This window comes from Balaenoptera musculus, chromosome 2 (assembly GCF_009873245.2).
Source record: "Balaenoptera musculus isolate JJ_BM4_2016_0621 chromosome 2, mBalMus1.pri.v3, whole genome shotgun sequence".
NCBI classification, from domain to species: Eukaryota; Metazoa; Chordata; class Mammalia; order Artiodactyla; family Balaenopteridae; genus Balaenoptera; species Balaenoptera musculus.
The window spans coordinates 101214930-101240077 of record NC_045786.1 but is presented as its reverse complement, the minus strand read 5'-3'; the positions used below and the strand labels follow the sequence as shown (position 1 = coordinate 101240077).

Genomic DNA, 25148 nt, shown 5'->3' with positions numbered 1-25148 from the left:
TAACCTCCACTTGTTTCTTCTGTGCCCTCAGCTCAGCCTTTTCTTCCCCGTTGTCTTCTGCTTCTGCACCATCTTCCTGGTGGCTGTTCCACTCTACAGTGATACCATCAACTCCCTCATCGGCATTGGCATTGCCCTCTCAGGCTTGCCCTTTTACTTCTTCATCGTCAGAGTGCCAGAACACAAACGACCTCTTTGCCTCCGCAGGATTGTGGGTAAGCCTTGGATCCTCAAGTCGGCTCAGCTATTGTACAGCCTGTTTTGTTTTTTGTTTTTTGGCTTTTTCTGCAAATCTAGTCTCCCAAATCACCGTTGCCATAGCTCCTACCTGTTGTTGAGGCTTAACTGTAATTGTCCCCTTGGGCCCAGCCCCATTCAGTGCCACCTGAACTCAGCCCAGTTGACCTCTTCTCAGTTTTGACTCAAACTTCTCTTTGTAGCATCTGCCACGTGGTATCTCCAGGTCCTATGTATGTCAGTTGCTGCAGAGATGGATTTGGAAGATGGAGAGATGCCCAAGCAACAAGATCCCAAGTCTAACTGAACACCACAAGAAATCCTGAGATGTGGGAAGCAGGGGCCTCATCTCCTACTGGCTGGAGCCAAGGAGGCTGAAAAGCTCACTTCTTTGGAGGCGTCTGTCCAGAAGCCTCTTAGGCAGCTTCAACAACCTCTGAACTTGCTTTCTGAGAGATGGAGAGTAATTTATTTGTTTTGCTACATGTTGTTCCGTATTTCTTTTAAAGGGACAATAAAGCAGACTGCGATGGGGAGCATGCCAGGTGTGGGCTTGGAGGTTCCAGTGGCACGTTCCCACGTGTTAAGGCGTCCACTCACCTCCAGTGTGCCTGCCCACTCCTCTTTCCCACTGAAAGACCCAATAATGCTCCAAACTTCCCGTCTCCTTTAGAGACGTGAAACTATCAAAGGTGCTAGACAATAAAAGGGTATGTTCCTGAGCTCTGAATGACTTCATTTTTGTATGGTGTCTCAAGGACAGCTCCCATTAGCCTGGCAGGAAGACTAAAAACAATCTTATGCTTGAAAGAATCTGAGTATCTCTTCCCTCTCGAGCCAGTGGCTGAAGGCTGGTGCAACCAGTCTCTACACAAGAGAACACCTAAGCTGCTGTAGCAAAATGCTAGGTTGTTCGATAAAAGCTTTATCAACTTCCATTCCTCTTAATTATCACTAAAAACTTAAGCATATCTACTTCTTGAAGGATATTTTATAGGTAATCTTGGGGTAAATGAATGTGGTTCCTCCAGATACAGTCTCCACCTACCACGCATACCTCTGACCACAAAGCAAGTACGGACGGGGCAACACATCTAAGCCCTTAATGCCAGGTTACAACACTGAGACGCCTCCTAAGAGCGTGGGCCAGCAAGAACAATCACCACCCAACCTATTCTTTTTTCTGAAGCACTCCATCCATTTCCCTGTTTAATAAGTGTCAGGGAGCAGCATGTAGTACAGAGGTTTACTAACTCAGCGGATGGGAAGATCACTTGGCTCCCCAGTGTTCTTTCACACTTAGGTGGAAGAGTCTGTAGTGGAATCCACTTTTAAAATGAACATCAACATGTCCCCCAGTTTCTAGGTCTGGGGCAAGGACCCAGCATCAATTCTTGTTCTAAGGTTGAGTCTCTGAAGAGAGAGAGTTCCTGCCAGCATGAGCAGGGAAGAGAGTTCAGCCAAGTGTGTCACTCCAGGGATGCTTTGACTTTGGTTTGTTGCTGCTGCTATTGGGGGTGTTGGGAGGTCCATCCTTTCCATGCTGCAGCAGAGGGTTGTGGGTAAAGGTCTGTCGTAAGGGACCTGGGGGAAGAAGAGAAAACCAATCTCGATGAACAAAGGAAAGGAAGAAACAAATGACAGAATTTAGCCTGCAAAGGGTTATTTACCCCTGGCTGCTAGCTCCAAGTGATTCTGCATGCGTCGTTCACGCTCCTGTAGCTGATGTGCCATTTCGGCATTCTTCCAGCCTGTGTAAAAAGGAGTAAGGCAGTTGGTCCTGTACCCACTTCTAGGCCACTCTCCCCGGGTCCTATTCACGGAGGACAGGCCCTTACCTCTTTTGAAGCTCTTTACGAAGCCTTCCCGGGGAGGTAATTTGTCTGCGTCATGCACAACGCGCTGGGGGATTTTAAGTACAGTGCGTACAGCTGGAATACGGAGGCAGGCCACCTGGCCCAGGGAAAACATGTTGGAGGAGAGCCAGTACATGAACACTGCCTGGATGAGAAGGAAGAGAAGGTACTCAGAAGCTGCGTCCCTGGTCAGCTTGCCGGGAGACTTGGAGCCAGCCCCTAAGCCATTACCTACCGAGGGGAAATGGATAGTTATGGGCAAGACTGCCAGGGGCATCAATCTGATAAAATTTCTCATCCACTGAAGGTCAGAACTTTGCATGCCAGTTTCAGCACCTAGCTGCAAAAAAAAAAAAAAAAAAAAAGAGGCAGGGGAAGAATAGTAAATGCATGGCAACTTTAGTTGAATGTGGCTCAGATTTCTTACCCATCAACTCTATTTCTCCAGGGAGTGAAGAATGACCATTCTATACAACTACTTTCCCCTCACTCCCCATTCTGCAGGCCTGGCACTCGGCGAACCTGGGCTTACCTCAAGGACACCCCACATTGTAGCAGTGACCACCAGAGGTAATATGTAAGTGGGGTCAGATAGTGTGAGATCCTGGAACCACCAGAGGCCACCTGTCTGCAGGCTGGGCACGGGAAGGTTAGCCATTTCTCTCAAGGCAATGAAGAAGGAGATGAAGATCGGGGCCTATGACATAGGATAAACAGTGTCAGGACCCTTTAGTAGAAGGGACATTTTAATTACTCCATTACTGAAACCCATGTAGCATAGTATCACCACCACATGCTTTTTTGGGGGTCTAGGGCATGGGAAACACAGAGGAGTAATCTGATTGGTTCTGATGAAGTTAAAGAAGAGAAATGTTTTTTGCTCACCTGAGTCAGAGGTAGAATGAGAGGTCTAAAGAGTTTAATATCATGCTTTTTCTGGTAGAACGTCATCTCCGAGGAGGCCCTGTAAACTGTGAAGGGAGCAGAAGCTAACGGTTGGGCTAACAGCTAGGTCGGAGGAGGTGACCATCCTCATCACCTGGCCCATGAGATTTCTAACTGACCCTGGCCAGTCACTGGAAGCATTAGGCCTAAGAAGCAGGTAAATCTTAGAACTTGCCCAACTGTAGCAACTCCTGATTTAGGCTGCTCCCCCCACCTGAGCTGAATGTCAGGGAAAGCGCAAATGTGGTCCTCACCCATGCTCATTCTGCAACGGACTCACATTCAGTGTGGTTTCCTGTCAACTTGGCCTCTCTGATTCGAGCGGAAAACTTCTGAATCTCTGGCAAGTGGTTGTGGATGTTAGCGGCCTCTCGCTGGCCCTTCACGATGAGAGGAAACACCAGGCAGCGGGCAAGGACTGTACCTGGAAAACACGAACTAAGACTGGAGTGAAATTCAAGCCATTCTGCAGCTAGAAGGCTGAAGGTTTTTAGGTCCTCACTGAAAGGGGCTCTTAGCCCAGACTTTTCCACCCTGTGACTCGTGCCCAAAGGGCCCCAAAACAAAGGGTACGGGTATGACTTAGTTCCTTCGAGGCTCAGTCTTCTGCTTTGACGTCAAAAGTCTGGCATTAACTTCTCTAGGCAAATGACCAGGAATCTTGTTTCCTTGAACAAAAAGGTGACAGAAGCCACTTTTGTAGATCAATGGTTTCCAAACTTTTCTATGCTCAATGGACTCCTTTTTTCCCCAACTCTAAGTGTAACCCCAATATACGTAACAAATAAAATCAAGCTGCCCTGGGTGAGCAGGTAGTCTGACTATAGGATTGTTCAAGCTCTGGCCTTTGCTTTGCTCAGAAGCACTTTTACAGAACTCTGGGGCTCCCAGGAATGAAGTTTGAAAGCCACTGTCCTAGAAATGCCTGCAGTAGGAGGTAATCTGGTGGCCTACTGCTTTAGCTCCCTCCTATTGTTCTTACACTTCACATTTCTTGATCATTTCAACAAATATTTATTTAGTTGATGGTATCTGTGGGTAAGCAAGTGGGCCTGGGCTGAGAAGAGACCAGGTGGAGATACAGGTTTAGGCTTTATCAACATTATGATGAATGGCGTGAAGTGTACAGAGAAGGGAGCTAAGGATGGAACCTGGAATCCCAGCACTAAAGGGGCAGGTAGAGTACTGAGCAATGGAGATGGGAGGGTGTGGTCAGAAAGACAGGAAGAAAATCTACAAAGACTGTCGCAAAAGCCAAGGGACATGGGCTTCCCTGGTGGCGCAGTGGTTGAGAGTCTGCCTGCCAATGCAGGGGACACGGGTTCGAGCCCTGGTCTGGGAAGATCCCACATGCCGCGGAGCAACTGGGCCCGTGAGCCACAACTACTGAGCCTGCGTGTCTGGAGCCTGTGCTCTGCAACAAGAGAGGCCGCGATAGTGAGAGGCCCGCGCACCGCGATGAAGAGTGGCCCCCACTTGCCACAACTAGAGGAAGCCCTCGCACAGAAACGAAGACCCAACACAGCCAAAAATAAATAAATAAATAAATAAATAAATAAATAAAATTAAAAAAAAAAAAAAAAAAAGCCAAGGGACAGGGCTTCCCTGGTGGCACAGTGGTTAAGAATCCACCTGCCAATGCAGGGGACATGGGCTCGAGCCCCGGTCCGGGAAGATCCCACATGCCACGGAGCAACTAAGCCCGTGCGCCACAACTACTGAGCCTGCGCTCTAGAGCCCGCGTGCCACAACTACTGAGCCTGTGTGCCGCAACTACTGAAGCCTGCGCGCCTAGAGCCCGTGCTTCGCAAGAAGCCACCGCAATGAGAAGCCCACGCACCACAAGGAAGGGTAGCCCCCCACTCACTGCAACTAAAGCCTGCGCGCAGCAAGGAAGACCCAACATAGCCATAAATACATAAATAAATAAATATTAAAAAAAAAAAAAAAAAAAAAGAATCCGCATGCCAATGCAGGGGACATGGGTTCGAGCCCTGGTCTGGGAAGATCCCACATGCCGCGGAGCAACTAAGCCCGTGCGCCCCAACTACTGAGCTTGCACTCCAAAGCCCATGAGCCACGACTACTGAGCCTGCATGCCACAACTACTGAAGCCTGTGTGCCTAGAGCCCGTGCTCTGCAACAAGAGAAGCCACTGCAATGAGAAGACCGCGCACCTCAACGAAGAGTAGCCCCTGCTCGCCGCAACTAGAGAAAAGCCCGCGCACAGCAACGAAGACCCAATGCAGCCAAAAATAAATAAATAAATAAAGTTCTAACCCTAAGCCCCCATTTCCTCTACTGTTGTACAAGATATATCCCCCTGGGCTTCCCTGGTGGCGCAGTGGTTGAGAATCTGCCTGCTGATGCAGGGGACACGGGTTCGAGCCCTGGTCTGGGAAAATCCCACATGCCGCCGAGCAACTAGGCCCGTGAGCCACAACTACTGAGCCTGCGCGTCTGGAGCCTGTGCTCCGCAACAAGAGAGGCCACGATAGTGAGAGGCCCGCGCACCGCGATGAAGAGTGGCCCCCGCTTGCCGCAACTGGAGAAATCCCTCGCACAGAAACGAAGACCCAACACAGCCAAAAATAAATAAATAAATAAATAAATAATAATTAAAAAAAAAAAAAAAAGATATATCCCCCTTACATGCAGCAATGGCCCCCCACCAAGGTAGGCCTAGGTTAACATGCATAAATTCCAGTAAGTTCTGGATCAGTCCCACTGGGGTGTATGACCCCAGCCCAAGCTCAGTGAAGCTCTGTTCTGCAGCAGCCAGGATGGTATCTGTAGTGTCTCCAGAAGCCACCTCAGGTACTGCTGTAGGTGGGGGAGTTGCAGGAATGACCGGAGGGGTCTGAACCTGTGGGGAAAAAGGAGGGGGAAAAAAAAAAAAAGCCAGGCATTATATTCGGGGAGCGGGGGGACACACACACAGAAATCGAGGTCCCTCTTATGATAACCGATACTGGGGTACTCTCTTGACTCCCTGTTTCTCGTTCTCCCAGGGTAGCCTACACTGTCATAGAATTCAAAGCTTAAAAAGAACATTTTATGCCAGGAAGTCAATTAAAAAATACATTATTTTCCTGGATTTTGTAATGCTTGTGGTATTTGTCAGCTTTTAAAAACCATTACTTTGTAAAGATTTCTTATTCTAAGTAAATATTCCCACTCATATTTTTTAAAAAAGGATATTTTATTTTTCCCTCTAGGCAGAAAGATAAGTTACTCAAAATAAGACTTCATGACTCTGCTTCGTGTTGGGAAGTTATCTGTGCATTTTCCAAACTTCAGTCATTTGAGTATCACTGGCACAATTCTGCATACACTGAAACTATTATAATTTTTCTTTAAACAACTCAGTTTTTAAGATCAAAAATATCTACTTGGTCTCATCCTGAGAAATATTAATGTCCATGAAATCAGGGATATACAAGTTATAATCAAAGATATACAATTATAAATTGTGTCAACTGAAAAAAAAATGCACGACCTAAAAGTTGAGAACTGTGTGTTATTTGGGGCATTACTGAGGACTTAAGTGCAGGACACAGCCTCTCAGCTCTGAGGGACTGTTCCGAAGAGGTAAGGGAGGAGCCAGGATGTATAGGAGTTTTTTGCAAACAAACAAAAAAAGCAACCCCAAAAGCCAGGTAGTCAAACACCAAAAAATTACTGCTAATTAAATAAAACCCAGATGTCTCAGGTTAATGAATTTAGTGCTCTTCTATGTATGGAAAGACACCAGAATTTGGGTTTATCGAAATCATTCCTTTGATTTGTACCTTAACTATCTAGGGCCAGTATTCTGTTTCTCCATCCTGAATTCCCTCAGGGTGCAGTGCTGGGAGTGGCTACAGTGGCTGATGGCCCCAACATACTTTGTTTAGAGATATGGCGATATGGCGGGGGACAACCGGCACCTCCTTCTAGGTCATAAACTGGACCAACAATTGGGAGGCATTTCATGACCAATTTTGTCCCATGGCACTAGGAAGGCTGATTCTAGATCAGGCAAAGATTCTGCTGATAGGCTACTCAATTTGCTAATTTTTGGATCAGGCCCTGTTGATAATCTAAAATTCTCTGGATCGCCTGTCTTATGTGGATGAAGAATGTTGCCTGCCGTATCAGTAAATAAAGGATGCTGCAAACCATCAAGCCATCAGCCACCCTCAACTATATACCCTGAGGGGATTCAGGATGGAGAAAAACAATACTGGTGCTACACAGTTAAGGTGCATATCAAAGGAATGATTTCAACAAGCCTAGACTCTTAAATCATTCCACACATAGAAAAGTGCTAAACTCATTAACTTGAGATGTCTGGCTTTTAACACTAATCTTTCGATGTTCTGACTACCTGGTTTTATTTTTGCAAAATTCCTACATATCCTGGCTCCTCCCTTACCTCTTCGGAGTAGTCCCTCGGAGCTATCTCAGAGGATGTCTTCTGGCTTAAGTCCTCAGCAAGACCACTGAATAAAACATAATTCTCAACTTTTAGGTTATGCATTTTTTTTCAGTCAACAATTTTGGTGACCACGAAGGGACCCAGAGCAGAACTCTCTCCTTTGCCCGAACTGTAAGAGGATCCAGGGCCTGGTACCAGCAGAGGCCTCTTGGGCCTGTCTGCCTCCTTGGAGAGTCCAGACGAATTTGGGTGATTCTTGGATCTCCTGATTATTGGCTGATGATCCTGAGTTTTATTTGGCAGTGTCTAACTGCCCAGTTGAAAGCTACTGGGGAAACCAGGTAGAAAGACTGGGAGTTGCTCAGTTGAGACAATAAGGAGTCTGGACTGGGTGATTAGGTGAGAGGCTGGCCTAACATCTTTGCCTCTAGTTAAACACTCTCGCCAAGTCTATGTACATACAAAACTTATACTTACAAGTACTCACTTAATTGGGAATTAAAGGAAATCTTGCCCTGAAAATAGCCCATATGGGGCTTTTTTTTTTTGCTGCATCTAACGGCATGCGGAACTTTCCCGACCAGGGATCAAACCCACACCCCCTGCAGTAGAAGCGAGGAAGGACCACCAGGGAAGCCCTGGGGCTCTTTTACTGCATACGCAGTTAAGTTAGAGAAACAGCTTGATAAACCATCTTTTCAGAATTCTGACCTTAAAGAAATAAAAGCCCTTCTGGGGGAACTTGCAAGTCTCTCCCAGTGTCTGAGATGTAAATGTTCTACTTGATCTTCTTAAGTGTGCGAGTGCGAGTGAGTATGTGTGTTGTGTTTTGTGAGAACTTGGTCTCTGCCATCCAGAAGGTACATATATTTTGCAGCCAACTGAACAGACTGAGATTCTGAGCAGTCTTTTTCCTGACTGTGCGAACTCTCAGCGGCTTTTTGCCATTTTAACTTTTGCTGCGTCAGCCTGTACAACAAAGGCCTTTACTTTCTTAGGCTATTTTTGGGAGTAAACCTTCTGTATCTTGGTTAGGTGGCATCCTTTGCACTCTCTTGTGGGGATGCTTCTTTCGTCCGTCCCATTGGTCTGAATCACAATTAAGATATATCTCATTAATGGCCAGATGACAGGTCTTTTAAATTGGAAAAACTCTAAATTGGTAAATCTTTAGAGAGTCTCATTATAAACAGCTGTTTTATCGGGACCTATGGAAAAACCAAATTAGAAGGTGGAAAAATATATATAATGGTTAACCTGAGAACTCCTTTAGTTTAAACCAAACAAAAAACTGGTTTGGGAAGCCTTATTCCTGGTCTCTGCTTCCCCTCAATGGGTGTTATAGATGCTAAAAAAAATAAAAATGTTAATTAGGTTCATTAACAGGGAAATAAGAAAAAACTGAAGGGAAGGTCTAGAGACTTTTTCCCAACAAGGTGGAAATTTTAAAGGGACTTGTCCCAAAAGATAAAAAGTCTCTAGATGGTTTTTAAGAAATGGAATAAATAAAATGGACATTAATGGGACTAAAACAAAAGGTTTTGGTACAATATTACCTAAAGTTGGATGGGCTTTAGCCCCCTTTAGGGATTCCCATTGATCTTCAACATTAAGGGGCCCCAAACAAGTCTGTTCTATTTATCCCAATTAAAAAAAAAATGTATATTTAAAAGGCTGGAAGAAAATTTCATTGAGATATCTGACCAACAATTACTTGGGGCAACATATAGGCCAATTAATCAAATTAAAAGATTGACAGGGATTTCCTTGGTGGTCCAGTGGCTAAGACTCCGCGCTCCCAATGCAGGGGGCCCGGGTTTGATCCCTAGTCAGGGAACTAGATCCCACATGCTGCAACGAAGATCTCGCGCGTGGCAACATAAATAAATATTAAAAAAAAAAAAAAAAATTTACAAAGGGTCTGAGTCCTTTGGCTCAGCCCCTCACTGGGAACCCCAGTGCCTTCTATTTTTTAAAATATTTATTTATTTGGTTGCATCAGGTCTTGGTTGCAACACGCAGAATCTGCGTTACGGTGCGCGGGCTTCTCTCTAGCTGTGGCGCGTTGGCTCAGTAGCTGTGGCTCGCGGGCTCTCTAGTTGTGGCACACTGGCTTAGTTGCCCCATGGCATGTAGGATCTTAGTTCCCTGACCAAGGATCGAACCCGCGTCCCCTGCACTGGAAGGCGGATTCTCAACCACTGGACCACGAGGGAAGTCCCCCAGTGCCTTTTATACAAAAATACTATTTTATATGGTCAGCATAAAAAGAAACGTTTCTGCACTCCTTATAAGACCAAGGCTTGTTGATGGGGTCCTAATAGAAACTAAAGTTAAAGGTATAAAAATTGAAAGAATGGAGACAAAAGTTTATAAACATTGGTATTAAATGAGATTTATATAAGATGGTTACATGTCTTTTACCTAATTATATTATGGGAAAGACATGTTTTACTGGGGAATGCTTCCTTGCCTGATATAACACAGGGTGTATAAATCTGCCCCTCAGGAAATATAATTAAACACACTAAAGGAAACCAACAGGGTTACCTGGGCCTGCACAATATAAAATAAAAACTGGGAGCAATATTCAAGGGCTAATAAAAAAAATAATAGAGATTTTGCTCTGGATTTAACTTGTGAACTCAGAAAGAGGACTTTTGTTGAATGTCTTATGTAAGCTTTTAAAGGCATGGTTAAGTTAAACCCTAAAATTCTAGAACACAGAAGTCATGAATTTCAGTTTAGTTGGAAATCTTCTCAGTGATATAAAAAAGCAAATAAAAGAAAATACAGTTGGGCAAATCAAGCTTTTAATATCATTTAAGCAGCAAACCAGTTCTTTGGAGAATTAAAAGCAACTGTTTTTGTCTTGCAAATCTCTACAAATCAAAAATATAAACACAGCTCACAATGACTTGAGGCTGAGCCTAATTAGCTCAATCAGGTAAAATCTGAAACCAAGGAAAAAAGAGAAGGCCTTATAAAAGTCAAACTGCTAGAAAGGCTCCCTCACTCAAAATCTAGTTCATACCCTTTAAAGGATCTGTATTTGTTTTTGAAATCTTTTGTCACTTTGGTTAAGTGAATAAGTATTGTTTCACAGTGACCTATGATCCTATGTGACCATGTGTTTTGAAACCTTTTTGATATTTTTGACAAGCTTACAAGTAACAAATTCTAACTGTTATTTTAACCTCCAGCTAACTCTGGGATGCTTCAAAGAAACCCTGAGGCATCTCAGAGACAAATTTAAACAGCGGCTTATGTGGTATGTTTAAATTACTTGAGAAATATTGTCAACTGATTGCAGACAAACCTTAGGTTATATTGTATGGGTAAATGTCATTAATATAGCTATTCCAAAATTTATATGGAATTCTTAAAATTCCTGGCATAATGTTATCAGTCATAATTCTAGTTATTATCTTAAAATGCTGTACATCACAGAAATATCCAAGTTTCTTGTCAATTACACTGTAATCAGATTTTTTTCTTTTTAACATCTTTATTGGAGTATAATTGCTTTACAATGGTGTGTTAGTTTCTGCTTTATAACAAAGTGAGTCAGCTATACATATACATATATCCCCATATCTCCTCCCTCTTGCGTCTCCCTCCCACCCTCCCTATCCCACCCCTCTAGGTGGTCACAAAGCACCGAGCTGATCTCCCTGTGCTAGGCGGCTGCTTCCCACTAGCTATCTACTGTAACCAGATCTTTAACCACGCCATTTTAAGTCTTTTGTGGTATATAGACAACCACTGTTTTACTCTGGTGCTTTTATAAAATGAAGATCTTCAAGAAGATTCATAAAAAGAACTTTCTGGGACTTCCCCGGCGGTCCAGTGGTTAAGACTCCGTGCTTCCACTGCAGGGGGCGCAGGTTCGATCTCTGGTCAGGGAACTAAGATCCCATATGATACGTGGCGTGGCCAAAAATAAATAAATAAATAAAAAGAACTTTTTGACAAATGTAAGTTTCTGATAACTTTTAGATCATACCACTAACTTGGGTAAGAAATTACAAAACTCTAATGAAAAACTTGATGACTTCATCCAGATCAACAGCAATTAATTACATGGGACTGAACGAACTGATAAATATGATTTATAATTTTCTGAAATATACTGGCTTTTAATCTTTGTTTTGCAGGAAACCTTTCTTCTTAGGCTATGATCTAAAGCAAGTTGATAAAGTATACATTTGTAAACAAAGATGAAACATTTATCTTTCTACCTGATCCATCCAGAATTTGACTTCTCCAGCTGGCTCTCCTGTGGACTTGATGGTTTGTTTTTTTTTTTAAAATAAATTTATTTATTTTTGGCTGCATTGGGTCTTTATTGCTGTGCATGGGCTTTCTCTAGGTGCGGCGAGCGGGGGCTACTCTTTGTTGTGGTGCGTGGGCTTCTCATTGAGGAGGCTCTAGGTGCGTGGGCTTCAGTAGTTGTGGCACGTGGGCTCAGCAGTTGTAGCTCACAGGCTCTAGTGTGCAGGCTCAGTAGTTGCGGTGCACGGGCTTAGTTGCTCCGCGGCACGTGGGATCTTCCCAGACCAGGGCTCGCACCCATGTCCCCTGCATTGACAGGCGGATTCTTAACCACTGGGCCACCAGGGAAGTCCTGACTTGATGGTTTATTGTGTGACCAGATTACAACTATTTATACTAATCATTTTTTTAATTTGTTCTCTTTGTTTCCAAATTGTTTATGCCTTGTGTTTCTCTTTGCTGTACTATGATCTGATTAACGTTACTAGCTATAGTACGTATCCTGTCTATTTTATTTTTATTTTTGGCCGCGTTGTGTGGCATGCAGGATCTTAGTTCCCCGACCAAGGATCAAACCCGTGTCCCCTGCACTGGAAGCACGGAGTCTTAACCACTGGACTACCAGGGAAGTCCTCCTGTCTATTTTATAAGATTGTCTCTTGTATTACACAATGTGTAACCATGGCTAAAAGTCTTGAGACAGTTGACCATATATGTAACTCTACATAGAGTAATTGTAATAGTGCAACTCTAGATATGGGAAGAAGCAACAAGGGAAAACATTTCCTGGATCCTAATAGACGAGTAAGACAGGTGATCCAGAGAATTTTAGATTATGAACAGGGCCTAGTTCAAAAATCAACACATTGGCCTATAAACAGAATCTTTCCCTCATCTAGGAATGTGTCTTCCTAGCAATGTGGGACAAAATTGGTCATGGAATGCCTCCCAAAAACATTGATCTAATTTATGACCAAGAGGAGGCACTGAGGACAAAGAATGTTGCCCTCATATCAGTAAACAAAGGATGTTGGGGCCATCAGCCACTGCAGCCACCTGCAAGGGTGCACCCTGAGGGGATTCAGGATGGAGAAAAACAGAATACTGGCCCTAGATAGTTAAGGTGCATATCAAAGGAAGGATTTCAATAAGCACTCCCCCCCCGCCCCCCCCCCCCCCCCCCCCCCCCCCCGCCAAAAAAAGCCCAGACTCTTGCATCTTTTGTTGCATAGAAAAGTACTAAACTCATTAACTTGAGACATCTGGTTTTTCTTTAATTAAGAGTAATCTTTTGATGTTCCGACTACTTCTTCTGTTTTGTTTTTTTTTGGCAAAACTCCTATATATCCTGGCTCCTCCCTTACCTCTCTGGAACAGTCCCTCAGAGCTGAGAGGCTGTATCCTAGTTAAGTCCTCAGTAATGCCCCAAATAAAACACAATTCTCAACTCTTAAGTTGTGTAGTTTTCTTCAGTTGACAACTCGTACCTCATTTACCTTTTTTTTTTGCTGCACCCTGTGGCTTGTGGATTTTATAACTTATGAAAATATCACCAAGTTAATTTTTTTTCTTGCTGACAACTCTGCAACAGAAATAACATGAACTTACTGACCTTCAGTAAACCTAGGTACAATAAAAGAAATGTCTATATTGATTAAACCAGCAAGCTTAAACTAGCTTTAACACCAGATATTAATTTAATATTGAACATTTCCTAGATCACACGAACCTGAAATTCATTCCGGCCAGTTTCCTTTATATTTAGAAAGATTTAATTCGTAAGCGCTTACTTTTAAGTCAATTAAATAGAGGTCTTTTATAAATTTAGAGAGTATATCCAGAGGTAGTGACATCTCATATGTATAATGTCTACACACACGTAAACAGACAAAACTAGAGATCTCATAGTTTCACTTAAAAAACTTAGCTATGAATCAGGTATTACAATATAAACTTACTAGTTTATAAATAACAGTTGGAATAAATTAAATTCATTCGCTCAGACGACTAAGGCTTTGCTACTTGTGGAAAAGACTTTTAAGATTTGTATTTCTCCTTGATAAACCCTAAGGAGGGTACGAACTAGATTTTGGGTGAGGGAGCCTTTCCACTGGTTTGAATTTTAAAAGGCCTTTCCTCTTTGGTTTCAGGTTTTACCTGATTGAGCTAATTAGGCTCAGGCTCAGGTCTTTGTGGGCTGAATTTACATTTCTGATCTGTAGAGATTTTCAAGACAAAGACAGTTGCTTTTAATTCCCCAAAGAACTGGTTAGTTGCCTAAATGATACTAAAAGATTGATTTGCCCAACTATATTTTCTTTGTTTTTTTAATATCACTGAGATTTCCGACTAAACTGAAAACCAAGAGTTCTTAGGGTTCAATTTATCATGTCTTCAAAAGTTTGGGGCTTCCCTGGTGGCGCAGTGGTTGAGAATCTGCCTACCAATGCACGGGACACGGGTTCGAGCCCTGGTCTGGGAAGATCCCACATGCCGCGGAGCAACTAGGCCCGTGAGCCACAATTACTGAGCCTGCGCGTCTGGAGTCTGTGCTCCGCAACAAGAGAGGCCGCGATAGTGAGAGGCCCGCGCACCGCGATGAAGAGTGGCCCCCCCTCGCCGCAACTAGAGAAAGCCCTCGCACAGAAACGAAGACCCAACACAGCCATAAATAAATAAATAAATAATTTTTTTTAAAAAAGAAAAAAAAAAAGAAATGCAAGACATTAAAACAAAACAAAACAAAAAGTTTGGACAAGGCATTCAACAAAGGCCCTCTTTCTGAGTGTACCAGTTAGACCCAGAGCAAATCTCTATTACTATTTTCATTAACCCCGGAATATTAGCTCTCAGTTTTTACTTTGTATTGTTCAGGCTCTGGTAACCCTACTGGCTTCCTTTAGTATGCTTAATTAATATTGTCTGAGGAGCAGATTTATATGCCCTGTCTTATAATAAATACCAGGCAGGGGAAGCATTCCCCAGTGAGACATAATATCTATCCTACAGTATAATTAGGCAAAAGAGATGTAACCATCTTACATAAAGTCCATTTAAATATACCAATTTTGATAAATTTTTATCTCAAGTCTATCAACTTCTATACCTTTAACTTTAGTTTCCATTAGGATCCCATGAACAAGCCTTGGTCTTAAAAGGAGTCCAGAAACTTCCTTTTTATCCCAATCATTTAATCTATTTTTGTATAAAAGGCTCTGGGGTCCCTAGTAAGAGGTTGAGCCAAGGGACTCAGGCTCTTTTGTCAATCTTTTAACTTGACCAATTGGCCTGTGGCCTCAAGCAATCGCTGGTCAGGTATCGCAGTGTAAGTTTCTTATAGCCTTTAGAAGGGGTGAAAAAGTATACACACACACACACACACACACACACGCACATTACACTGGGGTAAATGGAGTGGACTTGTTTGGGGCCCTTTAATGTTGGGGACCAATAACATTGGTCCATCCAACCTCAGGTAGTGTTGTACCAAAACCTTTTGTTTTAACCCTATTAACATCCGTTTTATTTATCTCATTTCTTAATAGCCATCTAAAGATTTCTTTATCCACTTGGGATGAGTTCCTTTAAAATTTCCCCCTCGTTGGGAAGAAGACTCTAGACTTTCCCTTCATTTTTTTTTTAACCTCCCTGTTAATCAGCCTCATTAACATTATCTTCAATGTTTTTATTAGCATTTGTAAGACCCTCTGAGGGGAAGCAGAGACCACAAATAAGGTTTCCCAAACCCGTTTTTTTTTTTAAACTAAAGGGAGTTCTTAGGTTAACTATTTTGTGTGTGTGTATCCACTTTCTAATTTGTTTTTTTATAGGTACCAATAAAACAGCTGCTTATGACAGCTCTCTAAAAATTTACCAATTTAGAAGATTTTCCAATTTACAGGATCCAATGGCTATTGATAGGTGGTATTTTAATTACAACTCAAACCAATAAGATGCAAGAAGCATCCCCACAAGAGAGTGCAAAGGATGTAGCCTTCACAAGATCTAGAAAGTTTACTCCTAAAAAACAGTCTAAGAAATTAAAGGTCTTTGTTATAGGCTGACGCAACGAAGATTAAGATGACTTAAGTCCCTCAGAGTTGGCGCACTCAGACAAAAGACTGCTCAGAATCTCAGTCTATTCAACTGGCTGCCAAACGTACACCATATATGTACTTTCCGGATGGCAGAGAACCAACTTCACACACACGCGCACACACACACACACGCACGCGCAAGAAGATCAGGTAGAACGTTTACATTTCAAAGACAGAGAAAAACGCAAGTTCCCTAGAAGGGCTTTTGTTTCTTTGTAAGAAACAAAGAAAAGATGTTTTATCAAGCTGGCTTTCTCTAACTTAACTGCGTATGAAATAAAAAGAGCCCCTATTGGCCATTTTCAGGGCAAGGTTTCCTTTAATTCCCAATTAAGTACATACTTGTAAATGTAAGTACAAAAACCTGGCAGGGTGTTAATTGGAGGCTGGCTTTCTGAAAAAACATTAGGCCAGCTTCTCAGCTAATCACCCAGTCCAGACCACTCAGAGTGTCTCAACTGAGTAACTCCCAGTATCTTTCAATTGTGCAGCCAGGTGCCTATTAGACACTGCCAAATATAACTCAGGATCATCAAGCAATAAGTGGGAGATCCAAGAACCAGGAGAGACTCACCAAAATTTGTCTGGACTCTCTGAGGAGGCAGATGGGTACAAGAGGCCTCTGCCGGTACCAAGGCTCCAGTTCCTCAGATTTCAGGTGAAGGGGAAAACTCTGCTCTGGGTCCCTTCGTTGGTAGCCCAGGCTATGACTGAAAAAAAATGCACGACCTAAACGTTGAGAACTGTGTGTTATTTGGGGCATTACTGAGGACGTAAGCCCAGGATACAACCTCTCAGCTCTGAGGGATGTTCCAAAGAGGTAAGGGAGGAGCCAGGATGTACAGGAGTTTTTGCAAACAAAACAAAAGAAAAAAACCAGGTAGTCAAACACCAAAAAATTACTGCTAATTAAATAAAAACCAGATGTCTCAAGTTAATGAATTTAGTGCTTTTCTAAGTATGGAAAGACACAAGACTTGGGGTTATTGAAATCATTCCTTTGATATGTACCTTAACTATCTAGGGCCAGTTTTGTTTCTCCATCCTGAATTCCCTCAGGGTGCACGGTTGGGGGTGGCTGCAGTGGCTGAAGGCCGCAACATCCTTTGTTTACTGATATAGCAGGTGACATTCTTTGTCCACACTTGATATGCAAGTTATAATTTTTCTAATACACACACAGAATCACATCTCATATCACCATCAGTGGCTTGCCACCATTCTGGCAAACAACGCCTAGTACATAATGTAAATCTTTCCTCCTGTGCTCTCAATAATTTCCCCACTGATTTGAAAATCTCTCCCAAGCAGAGATGCTATCTTTTGGCGAGTTGGGTGGAGTGTGAACAAGAACTCTGCTCCACATTCCCCTCCCCCAAGTCAAAGCAAAATAAAAACAAATCAGAAAGAAGCACCACTCCTAACACTGCAGGGGCGAAACGTCTCTTACCTGGGCTTCTGCAAAAGAGATGGCAGTGGTACTGAGGCCCCGGGGGCCTGGGGCCGCGAGGAGGACACAGTGCGGGTGCCCGCAGCAGCGGCCGGCTGGGAACCGGAGCCTCGCTGTCAGCGCTTTCCGGGGCCATTGGCAGGGCCCTGCGACGCTGTGGAACTGAGTGGGTAAAAGGAGGATGGAATCCTTTTACCGGGTGAACTCGCTCATTATGCTCACGGCCCGCCCCCCGCCAGACAAGCCGCCAGCTACCACAGGTGAGCACATTCTACTCCACGCGCTCAGACTGCGAGCCTGAAGGCTTGCAAGCTGTGAGTCCTGCATCTCAGCTACCGCAGACCCACCCCGGGGCCCAGAGGTTGAGGCTGAGGTTTCCTTAGAAGGGGTGACGCTTGTTCCCAGGAACAGACCACGATACTAGGCTGCTGAACCCGCGGAGTCGGGAACGGAACCCTCCCGCGTCCTCATGTGACCCGAGGTCACGAGACGCAGGTCCCGGTGAGCAGATCAGCGTCTGCTCATGCCCACAGCACGAGTCATTCCTGGCTCGGGTCACAGGGGTAGGGTGGCATCCTGGCGCTCGGCTCTGGGGCATCCTTACCTGACGCTGGGGCCGTAGCAGGCGAAGAAACTCCCGGCGTCCGCACATCAACCCCAGCGCCATCTTGCCAGGAAGAGGACTTACGTTCGCGTCTGCGCACTCAGAACCACAGCCTCGCGGGAGGAGGCCCTTTTGGAAATGGGCATGAAGCCAGAGCTGTCGCCACGCTCAGGAGGTAAAGGAGACTGGAGCTTGACGGCCATATTTGAAGTGGGTAAGAAGCTGCAAAGGGCCACGTTAACAAGATCGCGCAGAGAGTGTTTTCGGGAGATTGAAGTTCAGAGCCAAATCACCACCGGCTTTCGTTAGTGGCTGCATAAACCTGGGAAGTTTTCTTTGTCCTTAAAATCCGCGATTCTCCTGCGATTTGTTAAACTAAAAGGTACCCTCTAGACGATCTTGGCTGTCCTTGGTGTGGGGTTGTCCTGGCAAGTGATGTTCGATTCTTGTTGCTAGATGATACTGTAATCGCAGAACCAGTGAAATTTGAGAGTGGTCTGGAGTTTGACAGAAATTGAGGGAAGGTAGCTTCTAGGAAATATTTTCCTTCCAGATAAAAAGACAAAGCTTCAAGAGGAGGCTCCATCTTTCCCCTTCCCTTTCCTTAGGGATTGGTTGAGGAGCATCTTGTGACATTGAGGGGATAAATCTTTAAAGATGAAAGGGGGATCGTTAGGGAGTTTGAGATTGACATGTACGCACTGCTATATTTAAAATGGATAACCAGGGCTTCCCTGGTGGCGCAGTGGTTCAGAATCTGCCTGCCAGTGCAGGGGACATGGGTTCGAGCCCTGGTCTGGGAAGGTCCCACATGCCGCGGAGCAACTAGGCCCGTGAGCCACAACTACTGAGCCTGCGCGTCTGGAGCCTGTGCTCCGCAACAAGACAGGTCGCGATAGTGAGAGGCCCGCGCACCGCGATGAAGAGTGGCCCCTTCTCACCGCAACTAGAGAAAGCCCTCGCACAGAAACGAAGACCCAACACACCCAAAAATAAATAAATAAATAAATTAATTAAAAAAAAAAAAAAAAAAAGGATAACCAACAAAGACCTACTTGTATAGCACAGGGAATTCTCAGTATTATGTAACAGCCTAAATAGGAAAAGAATTTGAAAAAGAATAGATACATGTATAATGTATATGTATAATTGAATCACTTTGCTGTACACCTGAAACTAACAATATTGTTAATCAACTATACTCCAATATAAAATAAAAATTAAAAAAAAAAAAAAGCTAACATGCTGAAGATGGTTGTATGGAAAGATAGAAAACCCCTGAATACTTGATGATGTCACTGAGCTGCTGCAGCAGGCTTGGAAACACCTATCTCCAGATTTTGTTGTGTAAGATAATTGAAGGTCTTTTTTGTCTAGACTCGTAGGTCTCTGTTGCTTGGGTTCTTGAAACTGATAGCATTTCTAGAGATACATGAGGTGAAGTTCCCCTCCTCCAAAGAAAAAAAGTAAGAAAGGTGGGAGTTGAGTATATTTGAACCCCTACGAAGACTCTCAAACTACAGAATGCTTTTGAAATAGCAAAATATAGTTTGGGAAAGATACAATAGCCTGAAATGATTTCAGTCACTGCTAGTTTGGGCTGGTTATACATGTACCTGACAGGAATGATAAAAACAGAAGGCAAAGAAATATAATACAGATTTAGTAGTAATTAGGGGTATGACCTATTAATCACATATGTTGGACACCATTGTAAACAAGCTTTTTAAAGATTACTTTGAAAAATCAGTACAGTTAGAAGTAATGACAAATATACAGCTACAGAACACTTGGCAAAAAAACCAAAAACCAAAAACCAAACAACCTATCATATGGTAGACTGTTACTTTGGTGGCCCCAAATGAATCATTCCTCTCAGTTTTGCACCCCTGATAGTTACCTCCTCTTGAATCTGGGCTGGCCTATGACTTGCTTTAATCCGTAGAATTCATTTTAGGCCTATGCCTTAAGAAGACAATAGCTTCTACTTTTGCATTCAGGGAGATGCCACTGTGTTGGAAGTTTGACTTCTCAGACTTCCATGCTGTGAAAAGCCCAACCTAACCACACGGAGGAGCACTGAGGCCTTGGCTAACAGCTTCTGTTGAGCTCCCAGCCAACAGTCACCACCAGCTCTCCAGCCATGTGAAGAAGGCCATCGTGGAAGTGGTTTCTTCAGCCTCTACTGTAGTTACTTTGGGTGACTCTATGTGGAGCAGAGATAGGCTGTTTTCTCTGCTCAGCTCTGCCCAAGTTGCAAAATACAAGCAAGTAAAATGATTGTGGTTTTAAGCCACTGAATTTTGGAGTACTTTGTTGTCTGGCAGTAGATAACTGAAATAAATTTTAATGTTATGTGAATAGGTTTTTGTGCCTGGGAAAAGCGCATCTCCTTACCACTAAAGCTAACCGATGTCTGCTTATATTAGTTTGCACTTATTTCTGATATTTCTGTATGTTTTTATTGCCTTTTCATGGGAATTGGTCCTATTTTCCCTTTTAGATTGTACAATTCTAGAGGCAGGGAACAAGCCTCCTATCTTTTGCACTTTTTCCCCCTCATTAAGCTTTTTTTTTTAAATTTTATTATTTATTTTTATTTTTGGCTGTGTTGGGTCTTCATTGCTGTGCGCGGGGGCTACTCTTCATTGCGGTGGGCGGGCTTCTCATTGCGGTGGCTTCTCTTGTTGCAGAGCACGGGCTCTAGGCACGTGGGCTTCAGTAGTTGTGGCACGTGGGCTCAGTAGTTGTGGCACACGGGCTCTAGAGTGCAGGCTCAGTAGTTGTGGTGCACGGGCTTAGTTGCTCCGTGGCATGTGGGATCTTCCCGGGCCAGGGCTTGAACCCGTGTCCCCTGCGTTGGCAGGTGGATTCTTAACCACTGTGCCACTAGGGAAGCCCCATAAGCTTTGTTTTAATGGAACTCAAAATTCTGTGACAGATTTTTGGTCAAGTTGTTTCCATTAAAAAGTACTGATTAAAAAAAAAAAAAAAAAAGTACTGATTTTCATACACACTGCTATATTTAAAATAGATAACCAACAAGGACCTACTGTATAGCACAGGAAACACTGCTCAGTGTTCTGTAATAACCTAAGTGGGAAAAGAATTTGAAAAAGAATAGATACGTGTATATGTATAACTGAATCACTTTGCTGTACACCTGAAACTAACAAAACATTGTTAATCAACTATACTCCAATATAAAATAAAAATTTAGCATGCCGCAACTAAACATCCCACATGCTTCAACTAAACATGCCGCAACGAAGATCCCGCATCCCAGCACAGCCTAAATAAATAAATAAATATTAAAATAAAATAAAAAATTTTTTAAATTGTTCAAAAGGGGAAAAAAAGTACTGATTTTAAAACCTAATAACTTAAAACTGCCCTACACAAAACAAACGGTCCACAAAACATTCTCCTTTTCTTCTGAAGGTTTTATGATGCATGTTTTCATTAAGCAGTCTTTTTTTTTTTATTGGAGTATAATTGCTTTACAATGTTGTGTTAATTTCTGCTGTACCATTAACAAGTCTTTTACTATTAAACTTAAATGAAAAAAAAAAATCTTAAATGGCCAATTGAGACAAACAGTTCTGAGACTGTTCTTCCACCACTGATTAAGACTGGAGTGGCAGGTATTGGGGATAATATTCATTTAGCCTCTGAGCTTTCTGGGAAGACTTGGTGACCTCGCCAGCTCTAGCTGCCTTCTTGTCCACTGCTTTGATGACACCCACAGTAACCGTCTGTCTCACGTCATGAACAGCAAAATCGCCCAGAGGAGGATAGTCAGAGAAGTTCTCAACACACATGGGCTTACCAGGAACCATATAAATGATGGCAGCGTCACCTGATTTCAAGAATTTGGGGCCAACTTCCAGCTCTTTCCCAGAATGACCATCAGTCTTCTCCTTTAGCTCAGCAAACTTGCAAACAATGTGAATGGTGTGACAATCCAGCACAGGTGCGTATCCAGCACTAATTTGGCCTGGTTGGTTCAAGATAATCACCTGAGCTGTGAAGCCAGCTGCTTCCATTGGTGGGTCATTTTTGCTGTCCCCAGCCGCATTGCCATGATGAACATCTTTGACAGACATGTTCTTGACATTGAAACTCACATTGTCTCCAGGAAGGGATTCACTCAAAGCTTCATGATGCACTTCAACAGACTTTACTTCAGTTGTAACATTGACTGGAGCAAAGGTGACCACCATGGCAGGTTTGAGAACACCAGTCTTCATTCGACCTACAGGGACAGTACCAATACCACCAATTTTATATAGATGTCTTGGAGGGGCAGACGCAGGGCTTGTCAGTTGGACGAGTTGGTAGCAGGATGCAATCCAGAGCTTCAAGCAGCATGGTTCCTCTGTCGTTGCCATCTTTACAGGTGAGTTTCCATCCCTTGAACCAAGGCATGTTAGCATTTGGCTCCAGCATGTTGTCATCATTCCAACTAGAAATTGGCACAAATGCTACTGTGTCGGGGTTGTAGCCAATTTTCTTAACGTAGGCGCTGGCTTTCTTAACGATTTCCTTGTATCTCCTCTGGCTGTAGGGTGGTTCCATAGAATCCATTTTGTTCACACCAACAATTAGTTATTTCACACCCAGAAGGTAGGCCAGAAGGGCATGCTCACAGATCTGCCCATGCTTGGAGATGCCTGCTTCAAATTCACCAATACCAGCAGCATCGACCAGGACAGCACAGTCAGACTGAGATGTGTCTGCAATCATGTTTTTGATGAAGTCTTTGTGTCCTGGGGCATCAGTGATGGTCACATAGTACTGTTGGTCTTGAATTTCCCCAGGGAGATATCAATGGTGATACTACGCTCACGTTCAGCTTTCAGTTTATCCAAGACCCGGACATACTTGAAGGAGCCCTTTTCCATCTCAGCAGCCTCTCTCTCAAAATTTTTGATGGTTCTTTTGTCGATTCCACCACATTTGTAGATGAGATGGCCAGTAGTGGTAGACTTGCCTGAATCTACGTGTCCAATGGCAACAATGTTTTTTAAAATTTATTATTTTTGTCTGTGTTGGGTCTTCATTGCTGCACTCAGGCTTTCTCTAGTTGCGGCGAGTGGGGGCTACTCCTCATTGCGGTGCAAGGGCTTCTCATTGTGGTGGCTTCTCTTGTTGCAGAGCACAGGCTCTAGGCGCGCGGGCTTCAGTAGTTGTGGGATGTGGGCTCGGTAGCTGTGGCACATGGGCTTCGTTGCTCTGTGGCATGTGGGATCTTCCCAGACCAGGGCTTGAACCTGTGTCCCCTGCATTGGCAGGTGGATTCTTAACCACTGCACCACCAGGGAAGTTCCCGTTTAAAGTGTTTTAAAGAGAGTATATAATGAAGTGTTAGGTAACAAAATACATATTAACTGTGAGTGCAAAATTAATAGGGGCCACAACAGTCACGGAAAATTCATGAAAGAGGAGAGTGGATGAGATTTTGGCTGGTGCTTCCAGGCAGAGGGAGTAAAACAACAGGCCTGTGGAGGATAGTATGAAGACTGGTCTGCAATGGAGTTAACCCTGTAATTCCTTTACAAAGACTTTATCCTAAGAACTTAACCAGAGTTATATTCATAGATGTTCATTACAGTGCTATATAAGTTGGTAAAAACTGGAAACAATCTCTATTTTGTTTAAGAGTTTCTCCTAAGAAAATAATAGAAAATACCAATATTCAAAGATGATCATTACAGTGTTATTTAAAATGACAAAAATTGGAAACAATCTACATTTTAACCAATAGGGAAATACAAATGGCTCAGGCTACATTCATTCAATAGAATATGTGTTCATTTCAAAGCATATTTTTAATGATAACAAGTTGGCAAAATGTTTATGATTTAGTAAAATATGTATATAATTATGTAAAAGAAGCAGAATGCAAAACTATAAGTACATTATGCTGTTAATTTTGTGAAAAAAAAAATGCATGTCTTAGGAAAAAAGCCTGAAAGAAAATACACCAAACATTTTATATGAGGATAATCTCAAGGTGATGTAATTATGGGTGATTTTTATTTCCATCTTTACATTTTTCTATAGTTTTAACACTTCTAGCAATGATTATATATTTTGTTTATATTCCTAGATACTATCTGTATTAGCTTACTGGGGCTGCCGTAACAATATACTAGGCACTTAAACAACAGAAATTAATTTTCTCATAATTTGAGAGGCTAGAAGTCCAAGATCAAGGTATCAGCAGATTTGGTTTCTTCTGAGGCCTTTCTCCTTGGCTTGCAGATGGCAACCTTCCCTCTGTCTTTACATGGTTGTCCTTTTGTCTGCACATGTTTCTGGTGTCTCCCTTTGGGTCCAAATTTCCTCTACTTATAAAGACAATGGTCACTTTGGATTAAGGCCCATCCTAAAGACCTCATTTTTACTTAATTGCCTCTTTGAAGACCTTGTCTCCAAATACAGTTACATTCTGAAATACTGGGGGTTAGAATTTCAACATATACATTTTGGGGAGACACGATTCACCTATAGCACTATTTAAAAATGTGATTGGTATATTATTGAAAATATGAGAAACAAAAAATGGGGCAAGTGTGAGTAGAATAGAAAGATATATGGTGGCTAATGGCGGGAGAACAGGTGAAATAACAATGATACCTAAATTATTATTTTCTTTTTTTAAATTGAAATATAGTTGATTTACAGTGTTGTGTTAGTTTCAGGTAGACTGCAAAGTAATTCAGTTATATATATGTATGTGTATATATATATATATTCTTTTTCAGATTCATTCTATTATAAGTTATTACAAGATATTGAATATAGTTCCCTGTGCTATACAGTAGGTCCTTGTTGGTTATCTATTTTGTATATAGTTGTGCATATGTGTTAATCTCAAACTCCTAATTTATCCCTCTCCCTCCTTTCCCCTTTGGTAATCATAAGTTTGTTTTCTACGTTTGTGAGTCTGTTTCTGTTTTGAATTAAGACCTAACTTAATTTTTTATATTCAGTTCTCTCTGTTCAAATAACTGGTGTAGTTTCTGTCTCTTGACTAGACTCTGATTTTTACAGTAGTGGAACTGGATTTGGGGAAGGTGTTGGGTTTAGTTTTGGATATCTGAATTTGCAATGACAGTGGGATATTCATGTAGAAATATCTTGTACCTAGATGGAAAAATGACGCTGGAGTTTGTGGGAGAGATGGGAAACTGAAAACATTTGTCATTGTCAGCACTGATGTGATGATGGAAACTGTAAGACTACTTGAATTCTCTGG

At 42.8% G+C, this 25148-nt stretch overlaps 2 protein-coding genes and 1 pseudogene across 5 annotated transcripts in view; 1 reads left to right on the top strand and 2 right to left on the bottom strand.

Annotated features, from left to right (window-relative positions):
* Positions 1-959, top strand: part of SLC7A7 (solute carrier family 7 member 7) — a 34406-nt gene extending 33447 nt beyond the window's left edge. For all 4 annotated transcript variants that reach the window (XM_036841823.1, XM_036841825.1, XM_036841824.1 and 1 more), the window contains 2 exons: positions 32-215; positions 441-959. In XM_036841823.1, the coding sequence (XP_036697718.1) occupies positions 32-215; positions 441-544 (288 nt within the window). In that variant the 3' untranslated portion in view covers positions 545-959. The remainder of the gene's footprint in view (positions 1-31; positions 216-440) is intronic.
* Positions 960-1210: 251 nt separating this feature from the next.
* OXA1L (OXA1L mitochondrial inner membrane protein) lies at positions 1211-18001 on the bottom strand. Its single transcript, XM_036841827.1, has 10 exons — positions 17885-18001; positions 17281-17442; positions 5691-5904; positions 3319-3462; positions 2979-3064; positions 2626-2790; positions 2329-2433; positions 2076-2238; positions 1908-1988; positions 1211-1821 (listed from the first exon to the last, which is right to left on the bottom strand). Exons 1-10 carry the CDS (start codon positions 17945-17947, stop codon positions 1694-1696), a joined length of 1311 nt encoding a protein of 436 aa, XP_036697722.1. The 5' UTR covers positions 17948-18001; the 3' UTR covers positions 1211-1693.
* Positions 18002-21244: 3243 nt separating this feature from the next.
* Positions 21245-22895, bottom strand: LOC118889738 (annotated as a pseudogene).
* Positions 22896-25148: the final 2253 nt, after the last annotated feature.

What these genes read in the sequence shown, in the direction of transcription:
- OXA1L (XM_036841827.1), bottom strand. Translation starts at nt 17,947, where the DNA reads ATGGCGCTGGGGTTGATGTGCGGACGCCGGGAGTTTCTTCGCCTGCTA. An exon ending in GTGGGGGGCCATTGCTGCAT is followed by an intron (nt 3,463 to 5,690) that starts GTAAGGGGGATA and finishes CGTGTTTTCCAG; the next exon opens with GTACAGTCCTTGCCCGCTGC. An exon ending in CGTAAAGAGCTTCAAAAGAG is followed by an intron (nt 1,989 to 2,075) that starts GTAAGGGCCTGT and finishes CTTTTTACACAG; the next exon opens with GCTGGAAGAATGCCGAAATG.